This window comes from Oxyura jamaicensis, chromosome 20, assembly GCF_011077185.1.
Source record: "Oxyura jamaicensis isolate SHBP4307 breed ruddy duck chromosome 20, BPBGC_Ojam_1.0, whole genome shotgun sequence".
NCBI classification, from domain to species: Eukaryota; Metazoa; Chordata; class Aves; order Anseriformes; family Anatidae; genus Oxyura; species Oxyura jamaicensis.
The window spans coordinates 15518200-15529223 of NC_048912.1; the positions used below are offsets into that span (position 1 = coordinate 15518200).

At 52.2% G+C, this 11024-nt stretch overlaps 1 protein-coding gene across 2 annotated transcripts in view; it reads left to right on the plus strand.

Annotated features, from left to right (window-relative positions):
* PCIF1 (PDX1 C-terminal inhibiting factor 1) overlaps positions 1–11024 on the plus strand; it is a 27854-nt gene that overhangs the window by 16665 nt on the left and 165 nt on the right. Inside the window, exons 2-16 of one of the 2 annotated variants that reach the window (XM_035343783.1) lie at positions 2543–2681; positions 2881–3005; positions 3439–3576; positions 3982–4112; positions 4351–4505; positions 4737–4884; positions 5086–5169; positions 5775–5874; positions 6074–6236; positions 6917–7089; positions 7582–7668; positions 8179–8363; positions 8868–8961; positions 9177–9352; positions 10205–10448. In XM_035343783.1, coding sequence (XP_035199674.1) covers positions 2558–2681; positions 2881–3005; positions 3439–3576; positions 3982–4112; positions 4351–4505; positions 4737–4884; positions 5086–5169; positions 5775–5874; positions 6074–6236; positions 6917–7089; positions 7582–7668; positions 8179–8363; positions 8868–8961; positions 9177–9352; positions 10205–10448 — 2127 coding nt within the window. In that variant the 5' untranslated portion in view covers positions 2543–2557. Of the gene's footprint in view, positions 1–2542; positions 2682–2880; positions 3006–3438; positions 3577–3981; positions 4113–4350; positions 4506–4736; positions 4885–5085; positions 5170–5774; positions 5875–6073; positions 6237–6916; positions 7090–7581; positions 7669–8178; positions 8364–8867; positions 8962–9176; positions 9353–10204; positions 10477–11024 lie in introns of those variants that run through there. The other variant, XM_035343784.1, reaches the window with a different exon arrangement.

Here is an 11024-nt window from a genome sequence, read left to right on the forward strand (position 1 = left end):
GCCGCTCGGCCCCGCGGCTGCCCGCCGGGCCCGGCCCGCCAGCGCCTCCGGGAGGGCGGCCCCGGGGCTGCAGCAGCGCCATGTGCCCGGCGGAGGCGGCCCCTCGGTGCCCGGTGCGCTCAGCGCCCCGGCCCCGGGCAGCCAGGCGCAGATACCGGCGCTCGGACAGCGACAGCGCCCCGTCTGCCAGCCCCGCGAAGCGGCCTCGGTGCTAGGCTGAGGGAAAAAGTGGCAGTGTCCCTGCCGGCTGCAGCTGCTCGCCTTTGTCTGCGTCTGCTGTTGTCCTGTGTGAAATCCTGCTTTGCTCAAGTGGATACCAGTACCGCTGCTGTTGCAGTACAGTGCTGCGCTGTGCCTTCTTTCACCTCCCTGTGGTCTCTGCTCGTGCTGCTGCTCCTAGGCTGTAAGCTCTCTGGGCAGGGACGGCGTTGTGTTGTGTTTGAAGCACTGTATGCCTCGCTGCGGTGTATAAAAACAGTACCGTGACCGCCACAAAGTGATCGCTTTGGGTCCCTTTCACTGTCTAAGACACAACAGTAGTTATATAAAAGCAGAGCTCTTCCTGTCAGGATTCCAGTTACTTGGCTTTATTCCTTTTCCCAGAGCTTAAGGATGCTTGCATTTAACGCTCATCAGTGTTGATAAAGTGCTAAAGCTTCTTGTCCCCTTCCCTCCTTTACTTTATCCATAAACGGGAGAAGGCAAAGCCAACAAGCCGTCTGTCAGCTGTTCTGAGCTGTCGGTGGTAAAAAGCCCCTGGCAAGTCACTGCACGTGGTGAGTGCTCTCCGGTCCGGGAGGATCTCGATGCCTGGTACTGTCTGTAATCTCTTAAAATACGTGCTTGGCTCACGGGGAGGTCTGGCCCCATCAGTACGTACCGATCCGTTGCAGCGTGTTGTCCGCATGACGTGCGAGACGCATTGACAGCTGCGTGTGTAAATACGTTTTAAGGAGGAGGGGATAAACACAGCTTTGAGAAGTTTGTGACACGTGAAACACACAATGGGGCTCGTGACGTGCAGCCTGGGACCCTCTGTCTCTGGTGAGCTGTCTTGCACCGGCGACCTGTGACGTGGTCTGAGCCTCGTCTCAGTGGCTGGGCTGCCTGCTGCCTGTGTGGCAGCCTGCTGTGCGTGCCCGCAGGGGTCACGGCAGGGTTGGAGTCGGGAGGAAGTGTCCGTAAACAAGCGTTGTGCAACACCCACAGCCGAGGTGATTGAACGTACGTGACTGCGTTGGCACGGTCTGTGTAGCAGATGCTTTCGCCTGCGGACTCGGACGTTGTCATCCCCGTAATTCTGGGCAGAGGCTGCCCCTCCAGGCTCTGCAGCACCCTGCACCTTTCCTCACTTACCCTTGAGGGAAGGGTGGAAACATCTTCCAGGATGTTGGAAGGATCAAGTGTTCCTCAGCCCTGCCGTGCATCGCGCTGACCTCGCTACCAGGTCCCTGCTAATCCCTGGTCGTTGTCGGCTCCTACCGAGGTTTTGTGACGGGATGGGGAGTAGGGATGGACACATTCAAAATAATTCAGTGCACGAACCAACCCAAACTTTCACTTAAGAGGTGAAATACAAGGAAGCCTCCTGCTGGTGCTGTTACTCAGACACGTTCAAAACAGTTAATACAAGGCTGTGCTCCTGCAGCCCTGACTATGTGCAGGTGGCCTCCAAAGGCCAGAACAGAGTTGAGTAGCAGTGTAGTTATTTACAATGCCTTGTTTCCCCCGGTTTGATGTCGGTGTGTGTCGGGTTGCCATAGCGGAGCAATCTGAAATGATTGACTCAACAGTGCTGTTGCAGAAATTTCCCTGGGGGAAGAGGGGTGAATAAGAGAAGAAACCTGGCTGTTCTTCTACAGCTGGGAACATTAAATGATGATTAAGAGAAGCTTTACTGTTTCAACAGACTTTATTTTGTATAGCTGTTGTTATGCAAATGAGAAAATACCAGAGGCTAAAATAGCCTGGCAGAGGCCTGACAGTTAGTGTGGGTCCGGAACGTAATGAGGAAAATAATTCAGGAGCTCCTCGCTCCTCGCCTGTGGTTCTGTGAGCCACCACAGTTGTTATTAGTGAAGCACTGGGGTGGTTTTATGTAACAGAAGGTTTTTAATGAATGCCTTTTGTTTAAATTACGTGCAGTTACGTGTGTGTAAATGCTGATGTTAACTGTCTCCAAGGATAACAGGCCAGGTATGGATAGCGTCGCCTGCATGGTAGAGGGTGGTGGGTGTTCACAGAAGGGTCTGTTTTATTTCTTAAGCATTCAGTCCTGCTGTATGATGTGAAATGCTCCATGTCTAGGAGAGATGTAGCTGGAAAAGGAGTATTTTCAGTGCTGTCCGTAAGAGCTTCCTGAGCATTCCTTACGGCTAGCTGTACCTAGTATGACAGGTATTTCTCGGGGGTTGAGTGTTGTTTGTACTGGTTCAAGTCAGGTTTTATTGCGAGAATGAGTTTACGCTGTTACAGCTGAGTGGGCCAAGTGAATCTGGGATCTTTCCTGCTGTAACATGGGCTTCCTGTGTATTTTTTCTAGTGTGGTTGCTGAGAAATGGCCAATGAGAATCACGGAAGCCCTGCGGAGGAAGCATCTCTAATGAGTCACTCACCTGGCACTTCCAACCAGAACCAGCCCAGCTCCCCCAAACCAATGCGACTGGTGCAGGACCTCCCAGGTACCGGTTCTGCTCCTGAGAAGGCCGGGCACGGAGTTCTGAAGGGCCTGGGCAGCAGGGGAGGGAAGGTGGAACAGGGCTGCCAAGAGAGTTAGGAATGACGCGTCTTTGAGAGTGTGCTGTGTTAGTAATGGGGACCTGAGGAGCAGGGCTGCTCTTCAGGACTGGTCGTGTTCTGACTCTCCTTCTGTCTTCTCAGATGAGCTGGTGCAGGCTGGCTGGGAGAAGTGCTGGAGCAAACGGGAGAATCGCCCTTACTACTTCAACCGCTTCACCAACCAGTCTCTGTGGGAAATGCCTGTTCTGGGACAGCATGATGTCATTGTACGTAACCACGTACCAAGAGGTTGTGCCCATACTGGGGTATTCTCCTGAGGTTTGAGATTACCTGTGTGGGAGGGCCCTCTTTACCCTCAGAGCTCTTCTCCAAGTCCAGCATCTGGCTTGGTTCTGACAAAACATTCCTCATTCGGGTACATGCTCTGATAGTGCTGTTCAAAGAATACTCAACCTGGGAGACTCGTGTAGCATTTTTCTCTTCTAAGTCTTAAACTAAAAACCAAGCCAAATAAACGATACAGACACAAGTGTAGAAGAGAAGTTTTCAGCTTTCTGCAGGTGTATTAGTATCCTTAATTGCTGTCCACTTGGGAGCTGGTGGCAGTGAAAAGGGAAGTAAAGAAGTTTTATTGCCTTCGGTACTCTGCCGTGGCAGCTGATGAACTAATGAGTGCTGTTGTTGTTTGGACACTCTTAGTCAGACCCTCTGGGATTGAATGCGGCTCCTATGCCACTGGAAGGTGGAATGGTAGAGACCTCCGTGGACAGCAAGCAAAGGAAAAGGAGGTTCTCTGAGGAGGTTCCCCCGAGTGGCAACAGTGTGAAAAAGCCCAAGGTGGGTCTGGTGTTGTGAGATGAATGCTTAAGGATGTCACTTAAACCTAGAGGGCCTGGAGCTTGCAGCTGTTTCTTTGAACTGCACAAGATCAGGCCACTGTAGTATAACTCGAGCTGTAACAGTTCACACTCCAGAATCACAGGATTACAGAAGTGGAAGCAGACGCAGGTCCTGCTCCTTTGCCATTTCGCTTACAGCCTGAGATGGAGTGTGGGAGTTGAGGGATACCATGTTTCTCAGTCAGAATCTGTTAACTTGTATGTCCGTATTAACTTGGGCTAAGTGCAGGCAAGACATGCTCTAGCAATTCACTGGGTGTTCTGAGGCGTGTTGTTGGCTGTGCTGGGATGCTTCCCTTTTACCTTTCTCTGTGGGGCAGTAATTCATCTTCTACATGCCCAGGTGGATGTTCCGGGGAACCCAGCCGCTCAGCCAGTCCCCATCTCTCCCAGTATTCCAGGAACCTCTGTTTTGAAGGCCTGGTGCGTTTCACCTGAAGATAAACAGCAGGCGGCTCTTCTACGACCAACTGAGTGAGTTGTACCCATTTGTCTTCTGTTCTTTTCTTGGTAGTAGGTTAGAGATGGCTGATTTTCTAAATGCCTTTGAAGAAGAACCTGAGGGACATGACAGTCTCCCATGTCTTTGCAAGGAATCTTGATAGTTTGATTTCCTGGTTGGTAAAACAGCCCCAGGAAGCATCTTCAGAAGTAATATTTGATAATTAGCCAGCGATCTGACCATCAGGTTGACATTTTTTTCCTGCCATAGAGTATACTGGGACCTGGATATTCAGACAAATGCAGTGATTAAGCAGAGGGCACCATCTGAAGTGCTCTCTCCACACCCCGAGGTGGAGCTGCTTCGATCCCAGCTCATTCTCAAGCTGCGGCAACATTATCGTGAGCTCTGCCAGCAGCGAGAAGGTAAGTTCCTGTTGTGCTCCCCTTGTTTGTTTGCTCAGTCCTGCGGTACCTTGGGGTTCTTCCTTCTGGTTCACGTCTGTCTCTTTCCTGTGGTCTCCTCTTTTTGTGGTGGTTATGTTCTCTTTCACATTGTTTTAAGGTTACTAAGCTGACCTCCGGTGTTGATTCTTGTCAGAGCTTCTGGGCATCTCTTTATCATATTGATTTGACCTTTTTTCTATGCTTCTCCAGGGATTGACCCCCCAAGGGAGTCTTTTAACCGCTGGATGTTGGAAAGGAAGGTGGTTGATAAAGGGACAGACCCTCTTTTACCGAGTGACTGCGAGCCAGTAGTGTCTCCTTCCATGTTCAGAGAAATCATGAATGACATTCCCATCAGGTACTGTTGAAAGACAGGACAACTTTCTGTGTTGTTCTTCTCTTGGGCTAGTCCAGTGATTTACTTGCTGCGGTTTTCTGCTTTCGCATTTCACTTTCACTGATGAAGTGGTTAAGGTGCCATTTCTAAAAAGTTTGGGAACTGGATCTGGCCCTCATGGCAGCTGTGAAACTGACGCGTGTGAATTTATACTTGCCTCAGGCTATCCAGAATCAAGTTCCGGGAGGAAGCCAAGAGACTGCTCTTCAAGTACGCTGAGGCTGCAAAACGGCTTATTGAATCCAGGTGGGAGTTCCTCTTGCAGTGCTGTCACTTTCAGAAATGAGAAAAAGTTTATAGGAACTTCTGGGAGGAGCTACAGTTTCCTGCCTTATTCTGGATAGGTCATTACCTTACAGAGGAAAAGAAAGGTTAAGAACATGTGGAAGAAAAGCAGTAGTGCTGGAGGCATCTTTTGCTAGTGATGTTGTCGTGAAATCAATCATTGGGAAGCTGTGGATGTATGCAGAGATGAGCAAGGATCTGTGTAACACTAAACGTGGAAAGCCTTCCGTCATTTATTCCTGAGATAATACAAGAGTACTCGGGCCCTTGCTGATAGTAAAGGGAAACAAACTTAGAATGGTACCTTATTACACCACGTATAATTTCTCTCGTAGATAAATCCTTTATCTGCCTTTTCTGTCAGAGAGGACAGCAGACAGCTAGCTGCACTGTGTTCTGGCAAGAGCATGGCAGTCCGTAGTCAAATGTCTGGAGGGGAGTGACAGGCTGGGGCCCTGAGGATGTGTCAGCAGCTGTGTTCCCCCACTGATGAAACCCTGTTGTGGTAGTATGGAATATATTGCCGTGCACCTCTGGCTTAAATTTCACTTGTCTGTTTTGTGCAGGAGTGCATCGCCAGACAGCAGGAAAGTGGTGAAATGGAATGTGGAGGACACCTTCAGCTGGCTGCGACGGGACCATTCTGCTTCCAAGGAGGATTACATGGTCAGTATCCCTCCTGTGCAGCTGAGCGCAGTGAGCCTAGGGACAGGTGGGGTGTTCAGGGCCAGACAAAGGTACCTGAGAGAAGGCTGGGATTGCTCCCCTCTGACTTGTGAAGTGAAAGTGGCAAAGGCACAGTGGTTCTGCGTACCTCTGGAGAGTGAGGCGGTGCGTTGTGCAAGGGACTCTTCTGATTATGCAGGACCGCCTGGAGCACTTACGCAAGCAGTGTGGGCCCCATGTGTCTGCTGCAGCAAAGGACTCTGTTGAAGGCATCTGCAGTAAGATTTACTACATATCCCTTGAATACGTCAAGCGCATCCGGGAGAAGCATCTTGCCATCCTCAAAGAGAACAATATATCTGGTACACAGTAAACCTTTTTCTTACTCCTTGCTCCTTGCTTCCTTCATCGCTACCATTCTTTAACCCTCCCTTTTGCCTTTGAGCCTTAGCTCTCCTCAGACATGCTCCCTCCAGGTCCCAGTGTCTGCCTTTTGCTGCTTGTTCTTGCTGCCTGTCTTCCCACCTGATTGTGGTTCTTTCCAGCTGATCCTTTCTGTGAGCTCTTTTTTTTCTGCCAAAGCTAAGGCTAAGTTGCTGTCCAAAATTATCCACAAGGTGGCAGAAAGGCTCCTTCACCTCCTGCACTCGACAGCCTGGGAATGTTTACCGTTTTTAGAATGAGTTTGGGGCAAACTGAAAGAACAATAACAACAAGGAAATCGTTTTACTCGTCCGGAGCATGCCTTACGATGCTGGTATGGTTGTGTGCAGTCTACAGGTCTCCTGTGTTACAGATGGGGAAATACCGTGAAATGGATCCTCTGTGCCCCGGCAGCGTGTGATAGGATTAATTTTGGGAATCAGCTCTGATCTTAGGTGGCTGCCTGCATGATGTGTGTGAGGACCACCACTGTGTTTGGGGGGGGACCGTTCTGCTCTTTTAGCCTTACTTCTGTCACTACGTGTTTTGAGGTGGAAGGAAGATCTGTTCCAGATGTCCTTGGATTCTAATGGACTGCCTTGATCTTTATTCTCTGTAGCTGAGATAGAAGCTCCTGAAGTCCAGGACAGGCTTGTGTACTGTTACCCAGTGCGACTGGCCATCCCCTCCCCACCACTCCCCAGTGTGGAAATGCACATGGAAAACAATGTGGCATGTGTGCGGTACAAGGGGGAAATGGTGAAAGTGAGCCGCAACTACTTCAGCAAGCTGGTAAGGGCGGGCTGCAGGCCTGTGTGACTGTCGTTGCAAATTGCTCTTTGGCGAGAGCTTCCGTTTCTCCTTTTCCTCTGAGCGGAGGGGCTGCGCAGCAGGACAGAGTGCTGACCTGGTGGAGGCTGCCTGATACTGCCCTAGTAGTAGCAGACATGAGCACAGCTTCCTTCTCCTTAGTCAGGGTCAGCCTTCTGCTGGGAGTACTTAAAAGGCATCGCGTGTGTGCTTTGGGTTCACGCTGTGTTGCAAGAATGGTTGTACCCACAACAAGGCTGCCCGTGCTGACAGACACTTGCTGGTGTGTTGCATTCATGCATGCTAGTAAATAGCTTGCGGTTCATTCACACGGTCAAAGAGATGTGCTGAAAAACCTTCGTGCAGAGCCCCACCTGCTCCTTTGTACCTCGCTGTCTCTTCTCATGTCGTGGTGTGTTTGTGTGCTGGCTGTCCTACCTTTGTGGTTTTTAACGGCCGGGCTTTCTCTTCCAGTGGCTTCTCTATCGGTACAGTTGCATTGATGACTCTGGCTTTGAAAAGTTTCTGCCCAGGGTTTGGTGCCTTCTCCGTCGATACCAGGTACTGTGGTACTGTCTCATCGCGGTTGTGCGTCAAAAAGCCCTAGTACTGGTGGGGACTTACTGTCCTTATTGTGGGAGGTGCACACCTCTGGGAGCCTGCTACAGAACAGGGCTTCCAAGGGGCTGTTGTCTGCTCCCGTTGCTTTGAGGTAGTAGTGTAGTCTGGGGAGCAGTTGTGATCTTGAGAGGAGACCTTGGTGGGGATAAAGATAAATTGTTAGGAAAAACCTTCAGTAGTTCTTGGCATCGCTGTGAGGACTCACTGAAGGCTTGTGGGGAGTCTGAGTAAAAACTGACAGTTGCTTTGTGGGGCCTGAGTTAGAGAAAGTGTCTAAAGAGCATTCTTGGGTACATGCAGGGGACCTGCACGAGTTTGAGAAAGGATGAGGAGGCCCTGCATACCTAGAGGAGTGGGTGCATGGACATGTGGCCCTTGGTCTGTGTTCAGTGAAGGGAACAGAAGGCACAGCAAGTGCAGGCACTTCTCACCGGGATTTGCTCTCCTCAGATGATGTTTGGTGTGGGTCTGTATGAAGGAACTGGCCTTCAGGGGGCACTGCCCGTGCACGTCTTTGAAGCCCTCCACAAGCTCTTTGGAGTGAGTTTTGAATGCTTTGCCTCGCCTCTGAATTGCTATTTTAAACAGTACTGTTCGGCCTTCTTGGATACAGACGGGTATTTTGGATCCAGGGGGTGAGTCTTACGTTACAGTGCCCTTTGCCGTGTGTCTGTGTGGGTGCATGCGCGTGTGCGGTGCGATGGTTCCGGACAGGCTGACGGCTCCGGGAGCTCATGGCTGTAGCTGGTTGTGTGGTGCCTGCGCAGCAGGATGTGTGCTTTGGGAAGGCAACGAGTGGACCTCGGTTGTCCGTGGGGCGAGCAGGAGCGTGCCGCTGGTCTGGTTAGAGGTCCCCACATGGCGCACTTTGTGAGTGTCAGCGCTTGCCCTTATTGTGGTGAAAGGGAGAACTGAGCCCTGACGCCGTCAGCTTGAATCAGCAGCCAGCCCTCAGCAGCTGCAGATGGAATATGTCCCCAGTGAGCAGTTCTGTTATTCAGAAGTGGCAGGCCTCATGCTGCTGGGGATTCAGGCCTTCTGAGAGTACGAGTGTCCTTTCTGAGGAAGTGGCTGCTTTTTAAGGTAGGAAAATTAGAATCCTGTCCTCTCTGACAGGGATCTTTGCCTTTTTCCTTTAGCCCGTGCCTGGATTTCTTCCCTATAAGTGGGTCTTTTGAGGCAAATCCTCCGTTCTGTGAGGAGCTGATGGACGCCATGGTCTCTCACTTTGAGGTACGTTCACTCACCCATGTTGTTCTGAGTGGAGCTGTGCAGTTGTCCTCTGCTCCCCACTGCTCTTGTACCCTCATAACGGGGCTGTTACTCAGCAGGCAAAGGATTGTGACTGCTGCTGTACTGCTCTGGAAGCAGAAATGCATCTTTCTTGTAGAAATCATTAGGCATGTCACTGCTTAACTGCGGTTAAGATTGTTTTCTTGTTGGTCTAGAAATTGCTGGAGAGCTCCAGTGAGCCCCTCTCCTTCATTGTCTTCATCCCGGAGTGGAGGGACCCTCCTACACCAGCCCTGACCCGCATGGAGCAGAGCAAGTTCAAGCGGCACCAGCTCATCCTGTCAGCCTTTGATCACGAATACCGCAGCGGGTCTCAGCATGTCTGCAAAAAGTAGGCTTTTCTCTGGGGTCCCTCTGGGAATGCCTTTCTGATGAGCAGCCTCTTGGGAGAGCGTGACAGAAACATCCTATCCCAAGTGGAAATCAATGGAAAGTAGGGAAAAGGCAAGGAAAAAGACAGTGCGTAATCATCCTGGATTTTAAAGAGAGCTGTTGTAGAGTCCAGAGTGTTGTGGAATTTCACACTCATTTAATGACTGCTGAGTTATTTCACTAACTAAAAAAACTTGTGAGTGAGGTATTGCTTCAGGGCAAGTCCAGTCTGAACTGTTCATCCCCGATGGTGCTGTGGTAATCACCTGCGTCCCTCTACCAGCTCTCCTCTCTGGTGAGCCACAGCTGAGCAGTATTTCCTGGGCTACCAAGTGCCGTAGTGCCTTGGTAATTCAGCATCGCTCCGACGGAAGCAGAAGGGGCAGTCAGGATCTTGGTCCTCAGTGGGACAAGCTGGCCCTTGGTCTGCTGCTAAAGCAACAAGTTCAAGACACAGCTTGTTTAAGCAATGATTACCGAAGTGCTAAGCTTTGTATATCTGGTGAGGATTGCTGTGAGATGCATTTATCTTACCGAGTGTTTCGGGGACAGCAGTGTCCTGGCACACATGCTGGCCAGGGAGCTGCTTGGCTCCGTGCTTCTCCTCTGAAACTTAGCGAGCCTCTGCCTTCACTGCAGTCTGCTTCCACTTTTCTCATAACAGTGAAGGTCAGGAAAGAACAGTTGTCCTAAAAAATACACACAGGAAGAGGAGAGGCAGGTGCTAGGGGAAGTGTTCACCTGTAGTTTTGTGACGTCTTGCCAGGTGGGCCAGTGGGAGCTGCTGAGCACCTCTTGTCTTTTCTCACAGAGAGGAGATGTACTACAAGGCTGTGCACAACACCGCCGTCCTCTTCCTGCAGAACAGCGCAGGCTTTGCCAAGTGGGAGCCCACACCGGAGCGGCTGCAGGAGCTCGTTGCGGCCTACAAGCATTCGGGCAGGACCCTCAGCTCCTCGTCCTCTTCCTCCTCCTCCTCCTCCTCCTCCTCCGCAGACAAGGAGCGGGAGCTGGGCCGCGAGCAAAGCAGCAGCCGGGAGACTAATGCCAACTGAGGTGCAGAGGTGAGAGGCAGCAGGGGAGGTGCTGGCAGCCCCAAGGAGGCTCGCCAGGGCAGGCGGAGAGACTGCTGGCTGCGCAGCACCGGCCCGGGGGACTCTTGCCCAGCAGCTCCACGGCACCCGCCTTCCCCTGCGAACTGCACGCTGCCCGCGCCCAGCAGCGCCACGGAGCACCCGGCCCCGGCTGGGAGAGGAGCTGGGCTGCAGCCACGCCGCAGGGCGAGGGACCCACGCGTGGGCGGCAGGAGGAGCGGGCGGCCCCTTTGCCGCCCAAGCACAGAGGGAAGGAGCAGCCGGAGCTGGGACGCGCGCACGGGCAGAAGGACGGACGGAGGGACAGACGGAGGGACGGCCGATGCAAGCGCTCGGCACGTGGCGCCACGGCTGGAGGGGCCCCGGCAGCCGGCTGCAGCCCGGCGCTGGCAGGAGGAGCGCGGGCAGAGCCCGGGGGCTCCCGCGGCCGGACTGGCCCCAGCACAGCTCCGTGTCCATAGTGTAAATAGTTCTGTCCGTGGCGCCCGCACTCCTCGCAGGGCTGCTCCCATCGCACCCGCGTTTCTTTTCCACATG